The sequence below is a fragment of the Falco rusticolus genome, chromosome 6, assembly GCF_015220075.1.
Source record: "Falco rusticolus isolate bFalRus1 chromosome 6, bFalRus1.pri, whole genome shotgun sequence".
NCBI classification, from domain to species: Eukaryota; Metazoa; Chordata; class Aves; order Falconiformes; family Falconidae; genus Falco; species Falco rusticolus.
The window spans coordinates 12256153-12281956 of record NC_051192.1 but is presented as its reverse complement, the minus strand read 5'-3'; the positions used below and the strand labels follow the sequence as shown (position 1 = coordinate 12281956).

Sequence of the window (25804 nt, the reverse complement as noted above, 5' to 3'; positions counted from 1 at the left end):
TAATCAGTGTATATGCGCGTCTTCTTTCTCTGAACAGGAATGAAATTGTAGGCCCATTGTGCTCCTCACTTTTGTTCCTCCTTTAGATGCCCAAAAGTAAGTGGAATTATTTTGTATTTTGGGGCATAAGCTGTTTAGTCTGGAATGAGCTATAAAACTCTCAGTAATAAATTTTTCATCAGACCTTTTTCAAAAGGCTTTTACAATTCAAAAAGCTAGAATCAAGAACAGGATTATAAAGACTATAATGCAGGTTTTAAAACAAACTTGCCTGCTGGACCCTCAGAAGCTTGGTTCTTGGCTGGTGGGTCTGTGCTTGGTGCCAGGTTGGCAGAGGCTGGTGCCCACTGCAGCCTCTCCACTTCTTCACACTTTTATCCAAAATTAATCTGACTGCAGACAGGCCAGAAGAAGAAGGAATTGGATTGCCCATGTTTGTGGATCTTTCCTATGTTCATTTCAGCCTCAACTATCAGAGCAACCTCATAACTTTATGTTATGTTCTGCTTTCTCTAGTTCTTGGCCACTGCTTTTGTTAGTGTCTCGTCACAGGTTGAGCACAAAACAACTGTACCAGCACTGCACTGCCTAGAGATCCTCAATCTTCTTGTGCTCCAGACAGGATTCTGCCTCATGTCTGTCATATTTAGCAGTTGTGATGGATCTGTGAGCGATTAGGTAATGTAAGTCTTTGTCACTGACATGCACAGCCAGCACATTAACTTCAGATGATTTTGGTGGACACTTACATGCTGGGCTATGAACAGAGGAGCAAGCAAATTTCCCATTTTGGTATTGTTTGGCATAGATAAGGACTAACAGCTTCCAGCAGTAACCTCAAGGATGTCCACTGGGTTAAGTCTTCTGAGAGCATGACCGAGTTTTTAATCACTGGGTTAAAACAGGCATGAAATAGAACCAAACCAGGATAGTCCTTCCAGGTCAGGGGTGTTTTCAAGGGATTGTTTCCACCTAGGGCAGCATTAATAAGACTTACTAAATCTAAGAATTGGGCCTTATATTTAAGCTAATTTCAGTTTCACATTTAGCTGAAATCCAAGTGTCTCTTTGAACATCCCAGATCCATCTGCTGGCAACCTAAAGAAAAGAAAAAACTGTGAATCTATATACTGCACAGTTTTTTGTTCGTTTAAAGAACACAGTATTATATAAATGCTGACAGAACTGCATTATGAAAGTTACAAGCAGAAATAACAATTGCAAAATTACAGTGAGAATGAACAAGTCTTGTTTGATGTTGAAATACACATCCTTGCTTCACAGTGAAACTCCCACCCCCACAGATCCAAAAATTTCTACGGCAAAAACTCAGTTCTCTGTGATGTTCACTTGTTAGCACTTTAATGTACTCTAACAGCACCCCTTCAAAATCAATGTGAATAGACACTAGTTTTGGGAACATATACAACTAAGGTGTCACGTCCCCCACTCCTCCACCTCCAGCTTACTCCACCAGTCTACTTGTGACTGTTTACTGGGCTCTCTGCTTTTCTGATTAAATTCTTTTCAAAGCTAAAATGTGTGAATTGACTGCTGGAATAAACACATTCCTCAGAGGGGAAAAAGTTAACTCGGACCATTTCAGTAATCTCTTTTAACCCTCAGCTCCTCTTGTCAAAGTACAACTTCTGAGGCAGCATGCTGTGAGACAGCACCAGAGTAGCAGGTAGATGCAGGCCCCTCAGACCAGCTTCATTACTGAAGCTGACAACCCTTCAAACATTGTTTCATGTAACCTGCTAAAACCAGGTATGGTTTCATCGAGGTTTAAGAGCTGATGATGAACACTCCTAAACAGAAGTACGCTCTGACGCTCCGCAAGATACCTAAGTGTTTTGAATGCCAGTGGGAGCTTGCAATACATACAAATTTATATCCAACACAGGAAAGTCTAAGAATGCTTTTCTTTTGGGTGTGCCAAGTTCAGATCACTAATGTTAATTTATAGTGCCAGAAGCACCTTTGGTAGCAGCTACAGTTGAAAGAGTTTCCATCCCTTTCCTTGCCACCTGTACCTTTCCATGTCACCCCACACTACAACTGCACAGCATTTTGCACTGGATGTGATGACCCAGCTGGATATCAAAGTACATTGGAAAAAGAAAACTCACAGCAGACATGTAACTATACTGGCACAGCACACAGCAGTAATAACCCATTGACAGGGAAGAGCAGCACAGGCTGCTTACCACTGTTACTGAATTAAAAAAAGACAACCAGCTTCACAGGGTTAGGTAGAATCACAGCAGTACCTTAACCCATCGCCTGGTATATTACTCTCCATAAAGAACCTTGAGTTGGCTTCAAGACCAACTCAAATTAGCTACGCTGCTGAATGCGGATGAACGCCTACTACATAACACACAGTTATAAAAACTATTTTCAATTTGCAAAAGATATTGCGGGTAATGTGTTTGCTTACATTTATTGCCTGACCTGCCTTTTCCACAATTAGTACGGATACCACATACTTGTAACGATCAAATACCAATTCCTTCACAGCCTTTAATATTTCTTCTGAGATTGAAGCACACAAGGAAGGACTAGAAACTCCATCATATTTGGCTTGTTGAAGTTTATTCTTTCAAAATTGTTTTTGATAGATCTTAAGTTTTCATCCTGGTAGTCTTTTGCAAAAAAGCTTTTACAGTCATTTTCATCACAAGAACATTAGAAGAACTAATGAGCAGAATAGTCAACATAGATGGATGCTCTCAAACAGCAAAGGTTGCATTACTTTTACTCTAAAATGTATTATCTAATTTTCAAAAGTGACAAACACATTCAGCCAATCTCCATTTAATAATCAGGAGTGTATTCTTCTCTTCACTTGGGCTCAGTTCACTGGAAAATAGCACTACAAATACCTGTTCCAGACATTCAAGGCATGCCTTCCAGACAGCTGAAGTACAAGAGCTGGTTGTAACTATGCAAGGTGTCATTAACAGCTACATATTATCTCAAGCAAAACTGACGGAGAACAATCTGTTAATTTTTCTAGGTGGCAGTCAGTCTACCAAGGACACCAAGTGTATTTTTTGCAGGTCATGGGGCATTAGAGGAACTAATTGAAAGGGTAGAATTCCACAAATTCAAGGTCAAGATTTTTTGGATAACTGGATGTTTGGGAGATTAGATTGTTTTTAACTGTGTTGTAGTTCAATTTCATTTAGAAACAGGTATGGGTTTAGGAAACTTCAGCTCAACCTTAACAGCACGTGCTCAGTGGCGAACTTGCATAGCGCCTTCTGCACTTTACAAAACAGAGCATATTCACACTACATTTGTGTGCCAAAACTACAAGTCCACAAAGATTTATGCATATGTTAAGTTTATGCAATGTACAGTGTTCCACTAACATATTCTTTGCAAGACAAGCTACTTTTGCAATAAAATTACAATTAAAAAACCCCTATACCATTAGTATCACTTGAGCTTTGTCTCTTACTAAATAATCCTTAAATTTATTATGTGACTCCAGTCTGTATGTATTTGATGTTTTATCTTTGCCCTATTAGCTTTGAACATCAATAGCTTAGCTTTCATCGAATCAGTAAAATACTCTTCTTCCATTGGAGCCATACTTAAAGCCTCATAATTTGACTGTGTACTTTTTCCTTTCATCTGTGCAAAAGAATAAAAAAGTCCACATCACATGCCAGTATTTTAGTATTTAATAGTCTCTAAATAATACTTATAGTGTACAGCTAAGAGGAAAAAGAACAATTTGTCTAGGAATACGTTACCAAAAAAGAAATAGGTATCTTCATCTGAAACTCAGTTAATCAGACACACCATACTAGCGCTCTTAATACACTGAATTTTCTAGGTAAAAACACACAGATATCAACATCTGTGTCCAAGACTGTTAACCACAACTTCAAGCTTTTCATTCAAACAGCATACACAAACCCCAAAATATATGTTCCCATTAATTTATTACATCATATTACTTGTCCTTGTTCCTTGTGAAGCTAGTAAACAAATATTTTATGTATTAATGACTTAATTTGCTCATTAATAAAGAGATAAAAATATGCTCCAATTTGCAAGCTTTGTAATTTTACTTGGCACTTAAAAACAGAGTAATCATTCTTTTTATTTGTCATCACAACTCTTGAGGATCCATGTTTTCTCCCCACCCAGTCTGCATACTATCATTCCCTTCAATGTACATAACAAAATTTGTCCCTCTACAAATGCAAGCAGCAACTCACCTGCTGTCCTCCATGGCTGGCTTAGAATAGTACTGTAAAACAGTAACAAAACAAGACAGACAGAAAAGCACATGGAACCAATGAGATCATAACAAATGCTACAGACAGTGGTCTTCTACACCAGACAACTCCTAACTAACCACTTCCAAGTTTTGCTGACTCGTCAGTCCCTCACTCCACTTCCTACTACAGCTAGAACTTAGGTGACAGAAAATCATCAGTTTCTGCTCAGAAGAGCAGAAAAGATCACAAAGGTGCTACAACACCACAGTGCAAAGCTTACACTAAGTAGTATAGGAAAAAAGTCATACACTTCTGGATAATATACAAGTTCCATGAGAATTATTTGAAAAGATGCACTACCCAGGCTCACAAATCTTTCAGTCAGAGGAGTTTGAGAGTAAGGGAAGCAGTGCAGTTTCTTCTCTATGAAATCACTTTAGCCCTGTCAACACCATGGACATTAGCTACTCTCCTCTGGTTAGTTACCGTTAGATAACTGTTAAAAAGCAGTGATGTTAACAGTTCTTGCGCAAATTGGCTACAGATGTTTGTAGATACCATGACAACAATGCAGACTCTGAATAGTACTTACACTACACTAAAAACACAAGGAGAAAACACATTTGCACTTCGGCTGTGGACACTCGTTATCTTCTAACTGAAATTCAGATCTATCTAAAGACTACAGCCCTTGCCTGCTCATGTTTCAAAGAACGTCTTCAGAATTTCTTAGTGATTAAGTATTCTTTATTGTCGGCGCCGGGTGTACGGGGGATCCTTCCACCAATCGTACACACCCAGAGGGGCAGATTATCTTATATTTATATAATGAAACGATGAATATTCCATTAATGCCTATACATATTCATTACCTGAACCCGCCTACCCTCGCTGCGTATGCTAATTAGCTTATCAGTCTTTCACGCTTGCGCAGATTCTTCCAAAAATTGTGGGCCGGGGTCTTTAGAATGTGGGCAGTGGTCTATGGGAGGAAGGCCGTAGGTCTTCCTCATGGTGTACTTTTCACCTTAGTTCTCAAAAGTGATGAGTTGGCAGACTTGTAGAAATCTTTCCCAGGGTTTTTACAATACTCCTTGTTAATTTTACTCAAGGCCATCCTGCTGTCCCGTTACCTCCTTGGTAGGGCAGCTTGCTTTGCAGATAAGGAGGACAGCTCCCCTTGCAGAGATTTGCAACTTTCTTGCCAGACAGTCTATATGATCTTTCAGACATTTTAACCCCTTTGTCGCTATACAATTACAAGCTTATTTATGCATTGAAATGAATATTGGTTTATGAATACAAACTTGACCATATTATTTACAGCTTATTCACATCACTCATCACAGGTCTCCTAACAGAATAAAACCCACCTCAAGTCTCCCAGCTGAGCTGCTCAAATCAGCATCCCAATCCACATCAGTGGAAATTAACCTGTGAAAAAAGTCACAATTCAAACAGCAATTCTTTGCTAACATGGCTCAGCATGAGTACACCACCTTTGGCCTATACTATTACAGATGGAAGAAAATTCACATCTATAGGATACCACTAACAACGCTGTTACTTACAAATTTAACTGCTACTCTTAGTGACAGAAGTTTGTGTAATCATTTGCTCATGTGCAAGAAGCCACTTACTAATGAGGCAACCAAAAACCTTATTGATATCTCTACACAAAAGGCTAATAGACATACTTCTGTTTTTCACAATACAAATACTGTGATTCCAAGTATTAGTACAACATTGCAATTACATTTCCATATAGTATTTGTGTCCTTTGTGAAAGAATCTTCCAAAAATTAAAGAACTGACTTTGCATTTAACTATACAAAAGCCTGCATTATGTTACTGAGTTCCACTGTGTTGGCTTAACCTTGGACATATGTAACTAAGTATGCCAAGAGAAGAAAGCTTTTACTATTTGAAAGAAATAATGTTAGTAAGTCTGTTTGAACAGGCAATAGCTGCATTAAAGAAACAGTTCCTGGTTATTTCTTCAAAAAAAGGGCACACCTACCTTAGGGAACTTACAGTAGCAGCCCAAGTGGGAGAGACTGCGCCACCAAAGGGAAGACCTCCTCCCTTGGCTGTTTTTTACCTTCATTTTGGCTAAATTTTAAAACCTCTGCCTCCCCATGCCTAATGCGGCACACCAGCTGCAGCGTGGCAGAAAAGGGACGAGCTATCCCAAACCGGGCGTACAGCCCACGGGAACAGCATTTCCCAGACAAGCCTCCACCAGACCACACTCACCTTTGACTCGCACACTGCCCCCCACGCTCTCCCACACACGGCACCAGCCTTCCTACGGACACACGGGGCACCAGCCTTCCTACGGACACACGGGGCACCCCCCCCCCCTCCTCCTTCAGGGCCGCCTGAAGCGCTACAGCCCCGGGCCGACGCGCCCGCCCAGGGGAATGCCACAGCAGGGGGGAGGCCGTCGCCTCCTCACCCCCGGGGCCGTCCCGCCCGCGCCCAGGCGGCCGTTCAATCTGTCTTTATCCAACAGGCCCCGGCGCCGCTTTCCTCCCTTCGGGGCCGGGGCGAAATTCGGCATCTCGGAGCGCTTCTCCGTGGCTGGCGGCACGCAGCGTCGCCGCCCAGCCCGGCGGGGGCGAACCCCGCGCCCCCCGCCCCCGCCGACGGGCCGCGGCGAGAGGCCGCCTTCGCGCTCAGCCCCCTGCCAGGGCGGGGCCCTTCCCGCGCGAGCCAGGCGTGACGCCGCGCGCTAGCCAGCGTCATGACGTAGAGCGGGCTGGCCCGGCGGTACCGGAGGTAGCGGCAGCGGGGCGCCATGGCGGGGCGGGGCGAGCGAGAAGGGGGGCCGGGGGCTTCGGGCTGGGGCTGCGGGCCGGGGGCTGCTGCCGCCGCCCTCGGCCCTGCGCGGGCGCTGCTGGCCCTGGGGAAACGCTGGTGCTGTGGCCGGGGGGCGGCGGGCCGGGGGCGGCCGTGGCGGGGGGCCCGGCCGTGGCTGTGAGGCGCGGCCCGGTCACCGGTGGAAAGTCGGGGCTTGGCCACGTTCTCCCCCTGAGATGGCAGCTGCCTGCCCGCGTCTGGCCTCTTTCAGGCGCTAAAGGGTGGCCGTGGGAGTTAAGTTTTGCTCTGGCCTCCAGTCTCTTGACAGCGGAATGCGAGGAGCCTCAGAATAATTAGGTGAAGGACTGGAGTACATGTTTCATGAACGCTTTGGATTTTTATTTTTTGTTTTAATAGCAGATAAGGTACTCCTGATGGCAGCTAATACTGGTTCCTTGCAAGAGCCATCGTACTTGCTCTGTGCTGTTACCCATGTAAATATGTAGTCTCTCCTTGAAGCCATGAATTCAGAAAGTACATACTGTGAAGGTCAATGCCACCACCTAATTAAAGAGGAAAAAAATGTTTTTAATTTAATGGATTCTTTTTATATTTTGTATGGTACTTTATTTTCAAACATTTTTTTGTCTGTTCTGTTTTATTAATGGGGGAGTGTGACACTTTATTAAAATCAGAAGCATTTTCCCTCATAGTTAAGCATGAGCAGTTCTATCTTTGTAAATTCTTTTAGATGTGTGCTTCTGAATCAGTCCATTTCTTTGTTTAGGCTAATGTACAAACAACGTTTATGCTTCAATTGTTCAACCACTGCTACCAATTCAATACAGAATTCACACATTCCTCCCCCCTGCTCCTGCTCCCGGCCCCCCCCCCCCCTTTGATTTTGCTGGTCATAAGGACTGAAGCTCTTGGTTTTGCTTCAAGTAGCATCATTTTCCATGCAAACTCAGAGGTTAGATGGAGCGGTTATATGTAAACAGGGACCTTTTGCTTCAATCTATCATAGTATCAGTTTTTACATAAACCCATTCAGAAATACATTATCCTGACATGATGCAGATCAGGCAATTCTTCCCCTCAGTTTTCTGCAAGGTGGTTCTGCTCAGAGTTCCTTTCATCATGTGCCTATATGAAAGTTGCATTGCAAACCTTAACAACTTCTTTATGGATGCAGTATTGCTATCTGTATACCCGTGCTTATGGGTATACTTTTGTAATAATTTTCTTTGTTCTAATCTACTTTCTTAATGCAAGGCCTTTTGGGTGTGTGTGTGTTCTAGATGGCATTGTCAGACTCGGTCACTACTTGTCTTTCTCCACCTGTGCATTATGTGATTTGCAAACTCGGATTTGAGAAGAAGGACACCTATGATATTAATAATATTTTATCTGAAAATGGTGAAGTATGTTGGCAAGCTGTTACAGAGCACGTGTGTTACCTTGAATCAGGTTGGTGTTTACCTGCTGTACTAGTGATGCATTTTAGACTGATGCAGAATCTCAGTACAGTTCATAGAAGTCCTAGCTTAGTATAATATTTTATTACAGTGCAGCATTGGCTTTGCTGCAGATTAGAGTACATACAGTTCATATCTACAAAGGGCTTTAAATTTTTAATTTAAATTTCAAATGCATCAATAAATTCAAAGAAGTAATTTCAAATACATTGTTTGGTATTTGGTTTGTGCTGGCTCCCAAGATTCATGTTACCTGTGCTACATAAGCAGCTGCTCCATTGCTTCCTCATTCATCTTGGTTCCCAGCTTCATGTGCCTGTATGTAATGGGTTCAGTTCTGCTTCTTTCATACCTCATAACTGCTTTCTTCTGTGTTCTTTATATCCCTTTTGCAGTGAATTTAAGATAGTCTGAGGCCATCAGTGTTCCTACTGTTGCTTCTGGCTTTGTTTCCCCAACGTTAGCTTATACCAAAGTACTGACTTTTTGGTTTGCCTTCTATAGGTAGAACAGTTTATAGTTGCTTTTCAACCAAAATAAAGTATTTATGCCCTGATGAACTCATTGAATGTTAATTTGTCAAATTGCAAGCTCTGTTATTAGTTTCCAGAGATGGTAAAAATGATACATGTTTCTGCCTCTAGCAGTATGTTTCAGAAGAACTTATTTTCATGTAAAAGTATCCCACCAAAGAGGAGCAATGATACCACTCTGTAAGGTACCACATCCATCTGCATTCTTTAAAAGGTGTAAGTGGTGCAACTTGATGGATATCTCTGAGCCTGCACTAGCTTCCAGTTTGATTATGTGGAATTTATGTATTCTAGCAGGTTCTTCCCATTTCAGCAAAACCAGAACACGATAATCCTCTTTCGTATTTTCTTGCATTAGGGTTTGTTTTTTGGTTTTTTTTGTTTGTTTTTTTTTTTTATCTGGAGAAGGTAGTCAATCTTACCTGGTTTCACACTGCACTTTTGCTTTTCTGTATCTTACCTGTGTGGTCTTTTGAACAATAAATTGTTGTGTATTAGTTGTGCTAAAATAGTCTGGGTAAAATCCTCTGTGCTAAATATGTACAGAAGCTGTAGCAGGTTTTACTCCTTGTGAGTTTTAAAATATTGGACCTTCATGAAGTTTGGTACTCTAATCACCTTCTGTTTTTCAATTTAAGATCAAAATGTGGATTATATCAAAAGCATACGATCATTAGGACCTGTATGTGAATCTGTTAATTTGCACTTCAAATCTCTGACCAAGGAACAATTTGTAATTCAGTATGCATTATGGCTGCGCTGGACAAACTGCACAGAGGTACGGAAGTGTCTGTTGACAACTTGTATTTTGGCATATGAACCCGTTGTGGAAGTTTAATGTAAGAACACACAGATATGTCAATGAACCACAATGCTTAGAATTTGTAATTAATTGTCCTTCTCTGTAATACAGTTGCTTTTAGTTTTCCTGACTTTGTAATGAGACTTTATATAAGTTATCACAAGGAGAACATAAGGTGCTGTGGGCCTGTTTTCACGTAAGATGGTAGGATTTTGTTTTTCTGATAATCTGTGCTTAATATCAAGTTTTACAGTGTAAAGTTATTGTTGATAATTTTTATAGATGTAAGGCACAATATACATTGCAACTAAAAATATAGGAGATGCTCTAAGGCATTTTCCTTTACAGGCATCTACATTTTTATTTTCATGGCATGGTTTTCTTTCTGCATTTGCATAACAACTATCACAGAGAAATGTTTAGGTTTCTCTGTGCTTTTGACAATTTGATTGTTCCTTCTGAATATTTAACACAACATTCTTCCTCTTCCCCACCATACAGTTATTTCTTGAAATATTTGATGTTCTACAATATACACAAGCTACAGAAGTTGCTCTTGGCTTAATGAAACTAACGTCATGCTTGGAGCGAGCCTTGGGTGATGTAAGTGCTAACATGAGGAGTCTATTGCAATTTGGTTTTAGAAGATGGGAATGAGCTCTTGGATTTAATTACACGTTGAAAAAGTGAGATTACCCTGTAGTAATCTCTCTATTACGACGCTGTAGTAGTACCCTAACAGCCCAGCTGTATTTTGAGTTGGACAGATGTTCTTTTCTGGACCCACTTGTGCTAATGGAAAAATCTTCTGGGGCTCCTTCACCTGTGCTGGTAGAGTTGCTTGTGTGAGTGCTGTTACTAATGAATTTCATTATTAAAGAGGAAAGTTGGCTTCATCAGTATATGTATAATAAGTCTTTGTTACTCCGATTTATTTAACTGAAAGAGGGAGCAGCATACCTTCTGCAGTAGATCTGATGATGTAGTAACTTCTGTGAAGAGAGGCAGGAGTATGCAGATGGAACAGGCTGCTAGATAACTTTTTTCCTCAGAGCTCTGTTCACAGAGTGTACATCTGTATAAATGCTTCAACATGAGTCTTGTGCTGCAAAAACATCTAGAAGTCAGCTGGCCACTGAAATTCTTGACCAAACAGATCAGCTGGATGGGTCTGGGATCCATCTTGTAGTCCTGAACATTTGTTTTGCTAACACGTTCCATCTTTCCTTTACCCTGTAGTAGTTAGTAAAGGTACGCACTCTTGTTAAGTTTAAAGAGTAATGCTGCAGGAGTTCATGACCAGCATGAGGCAAGGAGTGCATATGCAATATGACTTAGACTTAGGAATTCTGACTGATGTTAAAAAACTTATATTGTGAACCCTTTTTGATGGAACATGAGTTCAGCTATAGTTTTAACATTTGGTGATGGCACTGCTGAAGTTTGTTCAATCAGGCTTGACAGCCATCTGCTGTGTTTGCTGGTATTCTGTATGTTATGTGAGTTGCAAATATTTGAAGGCCTGCTAGCAAGCTAGATTGATGAATCCATTGATTGACTGAAGGTCCAGGTACCTTCCCACCTTTTTCCCCTGCCCCCATTTTTGTTTTTCAGTTTGATCAGTTCTTTGGTCTGCTTCACTGCAACCACATGAACAGATGCCACCACTGCTTATGGCCGTGCAGGTTAGGGAGAAGGGAATTAACAGCTGTTTTAAGAGGCTTGGCTGATGGGGTATATTGCCCACAGATAAGATAAAATAGCAGGTTGTTAAATCTCTATGAGGAACTCCGGAGAAGGAGATGTGGGTTAATTCACACCTAGACAAACCAATTTGCCCAAGTATGAGGCATGGTAAATTTTGAAGTAATGGAAAATTGCTAAAAATTGGAAAAAAAACATCAGGGAGAATACAAAGAATGGAAGGCTTCATAGCAGTTGAGACTAAAGATGCTGAGATTGCCCAACTAGCATGAAATCTAGTTTAAGGAACAGCTAGAATCAGAAGACAAACCACAAGTCTCCTTGCTTTAACAACGACAGACCCTAGGGATGTCTAGAGTAAGAATGAAGTGTGGTGTCCTGGGTAGAGTTTATTCCCTTAATTACGTGTTCTTGGTGTGGGTTAGGTTTTTTTTGTTTGTTTGTTTTTTTGAGGAGAAGAGCAATACATGTACAAACACTGTGAAAATCCTAACTACGGGAACATTAAGTAGGATATCCATTCTTTCCTGATACGTTCTGTAAATTTTAATTTGCCATTAAGTTACAGAATTCAAAGCCTTTTTAAGGATTTGGTGGGTTTTGTTTGGTTAGTGTTTTTACAATAATGAAAATGGTCACTGGATGAAATAGTTGAGTTGTATGTTTGAAATACAAAGAAGTATATGGAATTACTTATGTTATCTCTTTTTCTTCTTTTTTTAATAGGTATATTTACTGATTGATAAAGATTGTCCTTTCCTTCTAAGAGATTTGCTTGCTTCTAAGCAGCTTGCGGTTGTGTTTGGACAAGCTGTAGTAAGTGCATAGTTTTGATATAAGTAATACATGCTGAGCTGGTTTTCTTCTTGCCAAATGGCAGGTTTCCAAGCATAGCCTTTGCTTGCACTGAAGAAGAGTTTGCAAATTCTGTAGTATAATGGAAAAACTTTCATTTTATACATGTTACAGTCTGGGCCAAAAAATGTGGCAAAAATAGTTCTTATATTCTTCTTTGCTTTTCTACAGGAAAACTTACATACGTAGAATTTCACATACCTGTCAAGGGCATGAGCAAGCTGTAGAGTTGTCTGAGTTATGGTACTTGAAAATAAGTATCCTGTACTGGCTGCTTCTGATAAGCTGTTCCCCTTTACCAGAAGTGTCATATGATACTTTATAACATTTACCACACTAGAATTTTTCAAAATAGAGAAATTAATTTGTTCATCCCATGTGCAAGCAAATAATAATAACAAAATTCTGATGATACTTACACTCTTGTGTAAACAGTGATCTTTCTCATACAGTTTTATCTAAATTCTTTGTTAGTACAAAATATTGGATCTGAACTGTAGAAGCTGATATTGATAGCCAGTCCAGTAGTATTATAAGGATTATTTATTGAATTTTGATGGAATGTTAACATAGTTCAATTCTTACAGTTAAAAAATAAAACCAGGCTTTCCCTTGTTGTTTGATAGTGATCTGGAATACAGCTTTGAATGCAAATTCTGTATTTTATGTTAATTTGTATTAAATTATGATGGATTTATGCTACAGGCAGTAAGAGCTAAACTTGATCTCATTTGTTTGCCTGTCATAACAGTTTGGAATGTCTAAAACTAGTTTTGTTCTTCCTGTATTATGTCCTATAACATGTACAAGTAAGCTGCATGTTTTTCTTTCGGAGAACACTAGGAATTGCAAATAATGAGTTGCTGTTACTGTGACAAGCTGTGGCCAGTCATCTTGACCATAGACGTTGTAGTTTCTCAATAAGTTCTGAATTTTTCTGCCAAGGAAAGATACAATGTATTAAATAATACATTTCTTCATGTTTATTAATTAGATGAATGTACTGAGGATATTCATTGGATCTCCATATGGTCTGAATCTTCGTAATGTTTTGTGGCATGGATTTGCATCCCCACAAGAAATTCCTGCAAAGTAAGTTACCAAAAAGAATCTCATTTCCTTACCGGTCAGACTTGAGAGTGCTTGAAAAGTTGTTAGTAAAACCTACTGCTCTTATTGAAAAATATTATTAAAAAAAATACCCAAAGGCCTCTGGCAGTATCCTCGCAGTTTTCGCCTGCCATTGCTGCTTCTTTTGGAATGGATTTCCTTAGAATACTTCAGCCAGTATAAAGCTGGTCAGTGTTATGACCCGTGGTTTTTTTACTAGCCAGAAAAGCAAGAAAGCTTAAGGGGTTTTTTTGAAACCTGGTTCCTTGTCTGTCAGGGCAGTCATGTATAACTTGGAACAATGGGTAGAGGAATGGGGGAGGAGGAGAAGCAACAGCAGCAGCCAGTGTAGAATAGTGATACTCTTTTCCTAATTCTGCATTGTTTTTTCTTGCTTGTGAATGCAAGTGCCCCTACTCAAAAGAGATAGGGAGCATAGGTTTTGGATTTTCTTTGAAAGAGTAAAAAACTGCTTTGTCCCCAAATGTTGATTCTTTACAAAAGATTTAGTTGTATAAGCTTTTCTAATATATTATGGTATTTTCCCTAGATATTGTGCTATGCTGCTTTTTTTAACTGCAGGATTGGGACAGTTGCTACAGGCATATCTTCTGCAAACTAAATGCGTTTTAGTACATCGACCTTATGTGATTTTCACTAGTTTGGAGGAGTTTGAGGTATTTCCAGGCAAGTATTAAGCCATTAGCAAGTTTTTAGTATGCTATATTTGTTACTGTTTCTTGGTCCAAAACTACTGCTGAAAATAATGTTTTTTCCACAGTTCTAAGAGTGAATCTTAACTAAGATACCTTTATACAGTGTCAGATGAATCACTCATGCTTGTAGGACAACTTTTTAGTATGTAAGCAGTTCCACTGACTATTGCATAAAAAAATACTGCATTCGAAAACAACTGTAACACAGTGAAGCGTTTGATATTACTGCTTCTAAAGGACTCCAAAGCTGTTTGTTCCAGTTTTTTCATGATGAGAGTTTATTTCATTTAACTGTCATCTAGTTTGCCTTTACAAAATCTAATTCTTTCCAGATTCAGTGAATTAGTGGGTTCCCTCTGCAAGGATCCCAGCAGGAGTGCCCTGCATCTTACAGGGAAGGTAGTGTTGAAACAGAGCAAGGGATGGTGATGCATCTTCAGTACACTGATGCTTTTCTCTGGGAAGGATCTGAAGTGTCAAAATCATCTCATACCCCTGGCTACAGACCTTACTTGGTTTATTCCTACTGTTTTAAAAGCAACAACAGCATATGGGGAGTCTTGGTATCAGTGGTGGTCGTGGTCAGTTTGTGCTACATAATCAATTTGCCAGTGGAACTGCCTCTGTTCACAGAACTGAGGCAGGGTTTTGGGGATACAGATCAAGCTGATAACGTAGTATAAATCCTATAACTGTTGATTTGCTTTCAAAAACAGCTACTGCAGTCAAGTTGCACTTGCCATTTTGAACTTTCTCGTGGATATTTATAATGTGAATTCATAAGTGTGAGTTTCATTAGATGTTTCATTGAAGTATTAAATGTTAGTTATGCTAAATGTCAGCACAGAAAATTGATGAAGTAGGAAAAATGTGCTCATGTTCAAATGTTCATACTACTGTACTGTTTTTACTGAATTAGAATTATTAATATATATTACACTTTAAGTATTCAAAATAGGTGCAGAACAACTCAACAGAAGCTGGGTCTAGTTGCTGGGTAGTCTTTTAGTCTCAGTAAAAAGCAGCTTTGACCTTTTTAACTGTTTTTACTCTGTAATTTTATATTATCACAAAAAATGCAATCTTGCAAACTCAATTTCTGATCTTAAACATGACTGTCATTGTACTTCCATAGTTAAAATAAATTGGATAACATTTAAGCCTCCCATTACAGATGCTGATATAATCCTAGATTTTCAGTGAAATATAAAAATTTAATAAATCATAGATTGTATGTAGTTTTTCAATGTTGTTTTGCTAACTTGCAGATCTTAATCATGAGGCACTTTCCATAGCTGAAGAGCTAGTGAAACTGTCCAGTTTTGTATTAAAAACAATGTTACCGTTTTGGATGGCAGCTTTAACAGCTTTCAAGCAAAACAGGTAACAGTCAATTTCTTCATTTAAATTATTTTTTTAGTAGAATATAACTATAATTATATTTATAGAATAATAGCAGCATTTGTAGATTCCAAAGCTTTTTGCTAAATCTGTTGCTTAACAATGTATAGTTACACGTTATTATAATGGTCTCTCAGAAAGTTTGTGCACTTGCTACTTTATTTTGTGCCAACTAGGATTATAAACTATATTTTGAAATCTAAAAAGAACTACTGTAGATGTAGCCAAAAGGAAGATTTTTACAAAGCAAGCGGAAACAAATCTTCAGATACTAACATTTTGAGCTAAAAAGAAATTAAGTACATTGTTTTGTTTTCCTCTCCCATAGCCTAACTTTTTGTACATTATTCTTATCTCTGAACTGGTTTGAATTTGGTGGTCAGCTTCTGCTGGGCGCAGGTAGTCATGTATTGTTTGTTTACAGAGTGCATTACAAAGGAATTTTGTTCTGGGGTTTTGGCCTGAGAATGTAACTCTGAAACTGCTCTAATTTTCATTTGGATTATATTTATAAGGGGGGAAAAGCCCTTTGAGTATCTCTGTTATTTTTTCAGGTATGCTGACTGTGTGATTCTCTTACTTCCTCAGCTGGAAGCTGGACTTCGATTGCTCTTCACTACAACTAATAAATGTCCAAATCGATTGCTAACAGCTGAGGTAAAATTACTGTCTAAAGTCAGTTACGATCTAGTGCTAACAATATTTTCAAAATAATCATTCTAGAAGTGTAGTGTCTAAACGTTTACAGATTTTCCCCAGAATTCTTCAATCCATTGTGGAACATTACTTACGTATTTCCAGTAGAGTTTCATGAATGCCTTTAATTTTTTTGTAAAGATGTCTGCCAGTAAAAGAGGTCTTAATAAGTACTTGAAGGTTAGTATTCATAAACAGTAGTTCAGGCTCAAAAGTAGGTCATGTTATATTTATTTTAAAAAACCTGGGACAAAATCCAAAAGTATCTTTTTTCATTTGTAAGGGTTTGGGGTTTTTTTTTTTTTTCAGTTCATGCACCTCTGGTATCTCATGCAAATGAATAAATACAAGTTTGGTATACATGTCTAGTTAACTGTTTTCATGTGAAAATCAAATAATATTAATTGTCTTTTGTTCTAGCCTTCTGCTCTCTACACCACTTTTGATGAGGTACTTGTGATTTTATATTTTTTTTTAATATATATCAATGTCAGAATTTAAGCACATGCATGCTTTCCATTACTAAAGACCAGAAAGCACATGCTTGTGTTGGATAAGCCATTGTTCCTAATTTTTTTCTAAATAGATGATGACGGACAGTAAACATTTTAAATTTGGAATCCCCTAGAAAATACCAAAATTAATACAAATTCTAATGAACAGACTTTTATTTCTTCTAAATGTTTTTATCTTGAAATTCTTCATCTCATAGAAACATTCTGTCATTTTTCCTAGATTCAGTTATTAAAAATACAAATAAACATGGCAAGCAGAAATCCTGAATTTTACAGCTTCTTTGAATTATATCTAATTGTCTGTCAGTAATAATTAGGTACATTGATTCTGGAGGGCCAAAAGTATTGGCTTCAAATTAGGGAAAGTAATTACTTTAGTTGGTGTTTTTTCTTTTATTTTTTTGGCTTTCAATAATAAATTTCTATACAAATTACTTTTTTTCTAGATGCTGGCAAAGTATCTGGAAAATGATAAAGTCAACCAGCTTCCTGCTGTTCTTGAGGAACCTGCCATGGCAAGTGTTTTGAAAGTTCTATAGTTTGGTAGTTTGTTTTTTTTTTCTTGTGGTTGTTTTATTTCTTTTAAAATTTAAAAATATGTTTATGATCATGCCTAATAGGCATTTATTTCACACGGCTTATCTCTAGCTTCTTAGAATCTGAAGCTTTTTACCCTTTTTCATTGTGAAGGATACAAAGTAGTACCTGACAAGCTATATTGAGTTAGGATATAAGACTGTCTGTCTTTCTGAAATATAGAAGTCTCAGACATACTTGTCTGTAGGCTTCTGAAGATCATCTGAATGGAGCAGGAGGAAAGTGATACCTCATACAGAGAAAATTTAAATGTATTTTTTTATTGCTCTTGGGACACATCTTGCACTACCTTGGTAGATGGCACAAAAACTTAGATGCAAACCTATCAGAGCACATCGTGCCACTCAGATAATGAACATAAAAACTAAGGTTGTTGAATTTAGAGGCCTTTTGAGACTGTAGGAGAGACCTCAGTTTATTGTCCTGTTGCCAAAGACAGTCGGGCTGTGGAGATCTTGTGACACAAAGCTGAAGGAAACTGTTGTTTCTTCTTATGAAATAGTACGTATGTTAGTTTTGAATTTCCGCAAACGCTACCAAGACGGACAAGTTGCCTTTTTTTATTATTTTTTTGCTACAAGCAGAGTTTGCATGTTTTTTTCTGATCATCTAAATGCCCCTTTCTTATATGTATGATTACATACTTATCTTTTAGTGGTATTCTATGCATATATACACAGAATAGAATTCTATACGCTTGGTGTATGTTTTCGCAGGAATTTCTTTGGGATTTCTTGAACCACCAGGAGGGTCCACGTATAAGAGATCATTTAAGCCATGGAGAGATCAATCTGGAAGCATTTCCCAGAGAAATAGCTAATCAGATAGTTGCATTTGCAATTACTCTTCTCTGCAGATTCTCAGATAAAGACATGTTTGCTTTTAAGGTAGGGATCACTATTACATTCTTAGAATACTTTTTCAGTTGTGTAGGATGCCAAATCTGACTTTAGAGAGTCTTATGACTGAATTTTATTTGACAGCAGGTCTTTGTGAAAATGAAGTATTCTTCCAAGTAAAAAATTGTGAAAATATGTTTATTCTAGTTTGTAGTGAAATAAGTACAGAAAGTTTTCCAAAAAAGTTACTTGTTCTTACTGTACTGTAGTTTGTTTGCTTAACCACTTCTTACTCTTATGGTTGATTCATAAATTATAATGATTCCACTTAATTTTGTTTGTCAAATTATATCAATACCTAGCAATATCTGCTGAATTATCTGCAAGGTCTGTAGAACAGCTGTAGCTCAGCCACTGAGGTGTGTAATATTTGAGATTTTCTTTCTCTGAGACACTTTAAGTAATGGTGCTCACTAATGGAGGTGTGATTTGTATACACTCTCCATACTGTGAATTTGTGAACACTTTTTGTCTAGCAGTACATGGTTCTCAACATTAGCAGTTATTCAATTTGCTCCCCTGAATTTTCTGTTAATATTTGGGATTACTTCTTTCAATATCATACAGCAGTCTGTGAGATAAATCCTCCATTTATTAGTTGTAGCTCCAGCTCTTTTTACTTTCTCAGGATATATTGCATGCTGCTGCATTAAGAGAATACTTGGTTGCTTTTCTGTCAGCTGCTGTCAGATTTCATAGTTAAAATGTGTCAAAGAAATTAAGCTTTTAACACTCACCGTGCTGATTACTGCTTTCAGCCCTTGGACATTTGGAAATCTTTATTGACTTCAGTACTGTAGGTGGGTTGCATAAAATTAAGTATAAGTCTAGGTCTGCATATGATTAGGACAGTTTAAAGAAACTGTTGTGTATTGTCTATGATTTCGTAAATCAGGAACACATGGTCATAAAACCACTGATGAACTGTGCAAGCTGCTACTGTTCTCAATTTCATCCAATTTCCCGACTCAAGAAGCAGGTAGGTACTTCCAGCTGTGAACGCATTTTGGTCCTTAAAATTGTGAATCCTTAAAATTGGTCTAATTGTTGTCTTCATGCTTTGATTGTCCTAAAAAAATTAAATCTTACATATTTTTAATGAGTTTTTTAGTTTTATCTTTCAGAATTTACAGTTGCTAAAATGAGATGTAATTTAAGCACGCTCCTGTTGATGCAGTTGGGGCTGTGTTTGTACTCTGGATCACTGCATAGCTTTATTCTTACTTGAATGTTTGCTGTTCTGTAGTTTTCTTGATCTCCTTGTGCTTTCTTATGTCAGGAACACTATTTGGTCATGTCTCTAGGAATCTTGGATTAGGCTATAACTTTTTGTTGTATGAAAGCCAGCTGATTAAGATTCTGTCATTGTAGCAAAATCTGCTTTCAAGTGTGGTGGTAGTTCTCTGCTTATCAGTTTATGTATTATTGAATTGCTTGAAGATGTTCCTCTATTGATGGGAATTGCAATGGACATACTTAGTACGTTTCATTTTTGACAGCATTCAAACCCTATGTTAGAAAAGTCATGTTAGTTAATCTTTTATACTAAAAAAATGGAAGAAGGAATAGTAAATTAGTGTATTCAGATGACGGTTTAGCATGAAAATGTACATCAGGACTTTTTGCCCTAATATAAACCTTAACAACTGATGTCGGCTTACACAGTTATGACTACTGAATAAGTAACTCACTACCTGTTGCAGTTTTTTCTAAAATAGCCACTAAGAAAAGTAGACTTTGTTGTCCTGTCTGTCAAAGGCTGCACTATACATAACATCTTTCATGATACATTTTTGAGGTGCTGGAATGTATGAAGAGCATTCATTTATGGCCTGAATTGCCAGCAGTGCCTGAGGAACAAGTTCAGACAATTAAAGGGTATGTGTATGCTGCTAAAAAAAAGATAGTTCTCAAAATATTTACAAAGAATAGGATTTGAGATGGTGAAATGTCTTTTCAAATACTTTACTAGGAAGATGATAGACACCATTGGGGTTGTGAGAAGACCCCTTTGTTCTTTTTAGCTTAATCTGTGCTATACACACCAGTATAGATACTATAAAGGCTGTGAACAGTGTGCTAACTTGAAGGGAATGAGAAGACATCTGAAACATACAAAATTGTTAGTGACTTCATATTCTATTTCTGAAGAGAGCTGAAGGGGCTGTAGGAAGTTAAATTAGAGCTTCAGTCCATCACAAAAAAAAAAAAAAAGGCCCACTGGATGTAAAACAGAAGATAATTGCTTGTTCTGAAAAAGGCTTGGTAACCAAATCAGTGGAAGACTTTACATGAGATATTACTTAGAAAAAGAATGTCATGTTCTCTTGTTATTTGAAAAGGAGGAAGTTGTTCAAAAATTTCACTGGAGGAAATTGTACATATTTACAGCTGAGAGGTGAAAATTCAATGCATCTAGCACAGACTCAATATGCTGCAGGATTTTGATGAATGAATAGAGGATTAAGAGGGGTTCAGGAGACTTCTGAGACTGAGAAAAGGTTAATTTTAGTTAGAGGAAGGAAATGATGTGGTAAGGTAGAGGAAAAAGAACCATAATACCAGAGAGTGAGAGTGGATGTTGAAATATGCTGCTGTCCAGAAAATCTGCATCTTGATCTATGCCATTTGAGAAATAGTAAGTACTACATAGTTTTATCATCTCAAATATTCTTTATTTTGTTTTGTTTTGAAGGTTGGAAGGAAATACTGAAGCTAGTACTTTAATTTTTATGATATCTGAGATTTTATCTCAGTTGCAGCAATATATGCCCCGAGATTGCTGTAATTCAGATGATCGAATCAATAGTGTCCTAACAGAGAGGTGAGTTGTGTCTTCCTAGTTTCTGCTGTCAGCTTTTATGTGGACCCCAACACAAGAATTCTCAAATCCAAGTTACTCATTTTACTGGTTTTAGAACAGTGCTTGAAATGTTGGATGCACTTCTTTTAACAATGCTGATGATTTAATGGAAAAATCTTAGGAACACAGCTGAACATCATCTTCAAAATGAAAATGAGACATTCTAGATTTGGGAGATTATTACAGTAGAGATTTCATTTGGAAATTACCATGAAAAAAATGACCATTTTTCTTTCAGACTCCGAAAGCAGAATTTTTTAAATATTTATGTACTAAGTTGGTTTTAATCTCTTTTGATTGCTAAAACTGCATCATAAGTTTGTTTTAATGTGCTTGGTGTCACAGCTGTGTATGGCATTTAAAATAGCAATATGTCACTACGTAATTCTTTTCTTACATGCTTTAGTGTCAAGGTTCCAAAACAGAAGATACCTTGTTATACTTGTCAGACTTTTAGGTATGTTAGTTCCAATTATATCTGACTTAGAATAATGATCAAAACAATTTGACTTTTAATTGGCACTCTTACAGCAGTCTCAAGAGTCCCATGAATATGTTGGAACAAAACTCTCATAACCAAACCCATTAGGCATGGGCAGGATATGCAAAGAGGATTTTACCTGTTGCTTTACTTATGTAGCTTGTGTGCCTTCTGTTTCCTACCCACCAATCTGCATTTTTCTCATTTATGAAAAAGAAGTCTAATTACTGAAGTGTTAAACCATTTTTAGAGTTTTCTGCCTTTATTGCTTTTTAGTCATTAATGTTTTGCTGTCTCAGAGGTAATTTAAGCATGAAGGAGATTAAGAAACGTTTATATAAAAGTAGTGTTTCAAGTGGTGCGTGACATATTAGTTTAGCAGATTAGAATTATGACAGAAGAAAGATATTTGGGTGCTTTAACAAAGCATAATCTGGTGTGGTGTTGATTAAAACAATGGCCTCACCACCTGCATTTTACAAGATACCGTCTGCTTCTTGTTCTGCCCAGAAGAAAGACCACACACTAATGTGAGTGCTAATTAATACCATTTGTTTCGCGCGAGTTTTATTATGGTGGATGTTAATTCATTGTGAATTTATGGTGGTAGGCTTCAACCACAAACCTACTGTGATTTGATGTGTTCAGCATATCGTTTCAGCCAGGCAGTTTTGTTTATTGTGGTTGTATTTCTTTGATCTGAAATGGGAAACGTGTTCATAACCAGCAGTTTTGCATTTATGTTCAGTTAAGTGATGGAGAACACAGTCACAGCCCTAATGCATAGATCCTCGCTTTTTCTCAGTCATGAGGTAACAATAATGTTTCCAGGTTTTCTGAGTTAAAACATTATGATTAAACCACACCAAATATGAAACGTATCTCATGTTAAATCGAGCTAACAAAAGGTGGAAATTAACAATTTCTTCCTGTTTTGGAGGCTGGTGATCGAACTTTGTGATACACGTATTTGCACACTTTATTCTCCACGACCTGTCCTGGAAATATTGGTGGTACTCCGTAAAATAAGCACGCAGTGCCATCAAGTGTCTGAACAAGTTATTGCCAGCACCGAATTGAGATACAAACAGTGGATGAACAAGACTCTACGTTCTCGCCAGAGGCATAACTATCTACGAATGTTGAACAGGTTGGCTCGTGGTGTTTCTTTATTTGTGGTTAGGTTTATGAGAGACTGGGTGCATGCTGCTGTTGCTGGCTTTCAGGGGTTTGTCTTAGAAGTTTAAAGGCAACAGTTTTCATGTGTTCTTGTTAACCATTTAAGAGTTAAGTGTCAACCCAGATTTATATTATGTCCTAATACTGAAATAACAAGGAAATCTCAAATTGGAAAATAACTTAATGGGCATCATTAGCGTTGCTAGGTTACTTCACTGTAAATTATAAGCTTTCAAATAAAAGTATCATTTAAATGTTAGATTGTATTTTTGGTTACTAGCTTTTCCTATTTAAGTATACAAAAGCTGTTCGAGTTTTATCTGAATGCAATACATTAAGCAGACTTCAAGACTCTACCTACTTTAGTTCTGCTGCTTCTTATCATTATTCCTGGATCAGCATCTTTATAGACAGAAAAGAGTCTTTAGTATTCCATTCATTTTGTTCCTATTCAGAAGTGTTTCCCAGGGATTTATGGATCTACTTCAAAAACTGGGAAAACTGTAAATATTGTATTCTTGGCCAAGTTATATTCCTAAAAATGTTAACTATATTATGTTAAAAACGGAGCTTAAACTGACAGCTGGCGATACATACTTGCAATTCAGTTGAACTCCACTTTACATGGAGTAATGAGTGCTGGTGAGGTTTCCTGTGGAATCTTAACTATATGTGTTTCTCTTTTTGTAGTTTCATAATTCATAGTCTTTGTTTATGATTTTGATATTTGCTCTGCTCTTTGCTGAAGGACATTTCATAATTATGTACCCACACGCACTATGCAATATCCAGCTATTTAGGTTGGATGCAGAAGTCTGAAGAATTTTTTTATATTGATGATTTTTATTTAATTTGGTTTTAGTTTTTTTTTTCTTTTAAAATACTTTTGCTTATTTCTAGCATTAAATTTTTGTCTCTGGTGTTGCGGCTCATCTTGGTGTTGACTGCTCTAGAACTAGTCAACATTCATTCGGTTTGTAAGAAGAATCCTTCTGATTATCAGCAGTATCTAAAGTGAGTATTTAAGATTTACTTTCTGAAAATAGGAAGTTGTACACATTCCTTTTTGATCTGTAATATAAATCCTGTAGAGAAAAAATAAAAAGGAGCAGCATGACTTTTGGTACATCGTCATCCTTTCTACCATTATAGTCATCATTATATCTCAGACAATGTTCACTGAAGAACTAAAATAATGTAATTGAAAATATATGGACTGGTTGTTCACATTTTTAATTTCTATTAGACTTCCTTAGTATAAATAGAGAACAATCACATCCTGAATAAAATACTAATACACAAAAGCTGTATTTAATATATTTGTAATTTTACTCCTTGTGTGTCAATTAACAGCTGGTTGGATGTCATAGTCTTTGGGAAATACTTAACTGAGAAAGGAAAGGAAGCCATTTGAGGAAAAATCTATCACATATGTTATCGCCACATTCTTTTAATGGCAGTGTTTAACAGCAGTTCTGAAAATCATTGCTGCTTAATGTGAGAATCAGGGAGTGGTTCTCTCCCAGGAGTAGAAGAAACCCTATTGTATTGGTCATCTTGAGGGAGATTTGGAAATTTGGAGACATTAGCAGCTTTAAATCAGGCATTGAGATATCTTTCTTTCTTTCTTTCCTTCTTTCCTTCTTTTTCATTTTAAATCCTTTAATGACTTAATCTTTGGTTTTATTTCCCGTAGGTTTTTGAAGTCAGTCTTGCAGTATACTGAGAAATTAGTGACATACACAAGCCCCGAGAAAAACAAGTGGGATGAAACCGTGGAGCTTACAAACAAGGCTTTGATAAAAATAAGAAAAATCAGTGACAGAAAGCTAATGTTAATGCAGCTAGCTACATAAATCAATTGGGATTAAGATTATATGGACATTGTTATATTTTAAGAGTTCTGGGGTCCTCAGATTACACAAGTCTGATTCAAAGACAAACTTCATCCATAGTTGTCAAATTTTGGATGCAAAAATTAGTCTTTTCCCTAGAATGTGGTTGTTGAGACTGGAGTTGAATGATTGAGCTTCCGAAGAATGGACTGTTTGACAAATCCAGTGGAAAGGATTTACTGTGAGCTGTATCAGGATGATTCAAGTTATACTTTAAGTATATTATGGGGTTTCTATCTTGAATTTTTTTAAAATTATTTTTATTATACTGAAAATATCTAAGAAGAGAGTGCGAATAAAAGTTCTGGAAAACTTTAAATCCAAAAAGTATTTTTTTACTTTGTAATATACTGGAAATTATATGAGATGCTGTGATCACCAGGTTAAGAAACAATGAACATTTAGCAGAAAGTAGTGCTTGTTGGCAGCTGTGGTGGTTGTTACTAGTTCAAAACAGAGTTGGATCTTGTACTGAGGTAGAGCTGAAAACAAGTAACTAGTTGTTTGTATACCAGAATTTAAAGGAGGCAGGGAAGAATAATTTTTGCACAAATTTCTTGTTACTTGTGTTTCTTGTTTAATTTCAGCTGCTCATTCCCAATGCATACAGAGTTAGTTGGTGAGTTAATTTCATGCACATTAAATATGAACACTCACATGCACATGCTCTCAAACACTATGGTTCAGCAAGTTATCCTCTTGTTGCACACAACATTCATTTGAATAGTTTATTTTTTCAAAATAAATTTTTGCCTTTTCTCATCCCGAAAGTGTAGAATTTCAAAGGAATGCTTCAGTTGAAGAACAAATTCATAGAAGACCACCAATCTCTAGCCATCTGCTTTCTGCTATGGAGAGTAAAACCAGAGGGTAGTATCTGGAGAATGTTTGGCTCTACAAAGGGTTAGAGATTCAAGTTACATTTTAATAAGTTTCTTTGCAGTGTTTCTTGTCTGGAAATCACAGTGAGAGAATTAGTAGTTTGGTTTATTTGGTGTGGGAGGTGGATATAAATTAACATCGTATTGCTTCCCTTA

General features: G+C 37.5%; 2 protein-coding genes across 5 annotated transcripts; one reads left to right on the top strand and one right to left on the bottom strand.

The window, feature by feature from the left end:
- Positions 1–167: 167 nt before the first annotated feature.
- DYNLT2 (dynein light chain Tctex-type 2) lies at positions 168–4938 on the bottom strand. The gene is given in 4 exon segments (XM_037391488.1): positions 168–1098; positions 2444–2602; positions 3440–3516; positions 3519–4938. Coding segments are annotated over 4 exon segments (459 nt in total). The 5' UTR covers positions 3646–4938; the 3' UTR covers positions 168–1002.
- A 1761-nt stretch (positions 4939–6699) lies between these two features.
- Positions 6700–25086, top strand: ERMARD (ER membrane associated RNA degradation). 4 transcript variants are annotated; one of them, XM_037391483.1, is made up of 19 exons: positions 6700–6839; positions 6894–7022; positions 8345–8513; positions 9693–9832; positions 10358–10459; positions 12287–12376; positions 13410–13507; positions 14076–14212; positions 15510–15624; positions 16197–16299; positions 16759–16788; positions 17300–17368; positions 18167–18337; positions 19245–19328; positions 20148–20227; positions 21045–21173; positions 22634–22843; positions 23773–23886; positions 24569–25086. In XM_037391483.1, exons 3-19 carry the CDS (start codon positions 8345–8347, stop codon positions 24726–24728), a joined length of 2001 nt encoding a protein of 666 aa, XP_037247380.1. In that variant the 5' UTR covers positions 6700–6839; positions 6894–7022; the 3' UTR covers positions 24729–25086. The 4 variants fall into 4 exon arrangements, with proteins under 4 accessions (XP_037247380.1, XP_037247377.1, XP_037247379.1 ...); XM_037391480.1 differs by having other exon boundaries at positions 6700–7022; XM_037391482.1 differs by lacking the exons at positions 6700–6839; positions 6894–7022 and adding an exon at positions 7223–7400.
- The last annotated feature ends 718 nt before the right edge of the window (positions 25087–25804 follow it).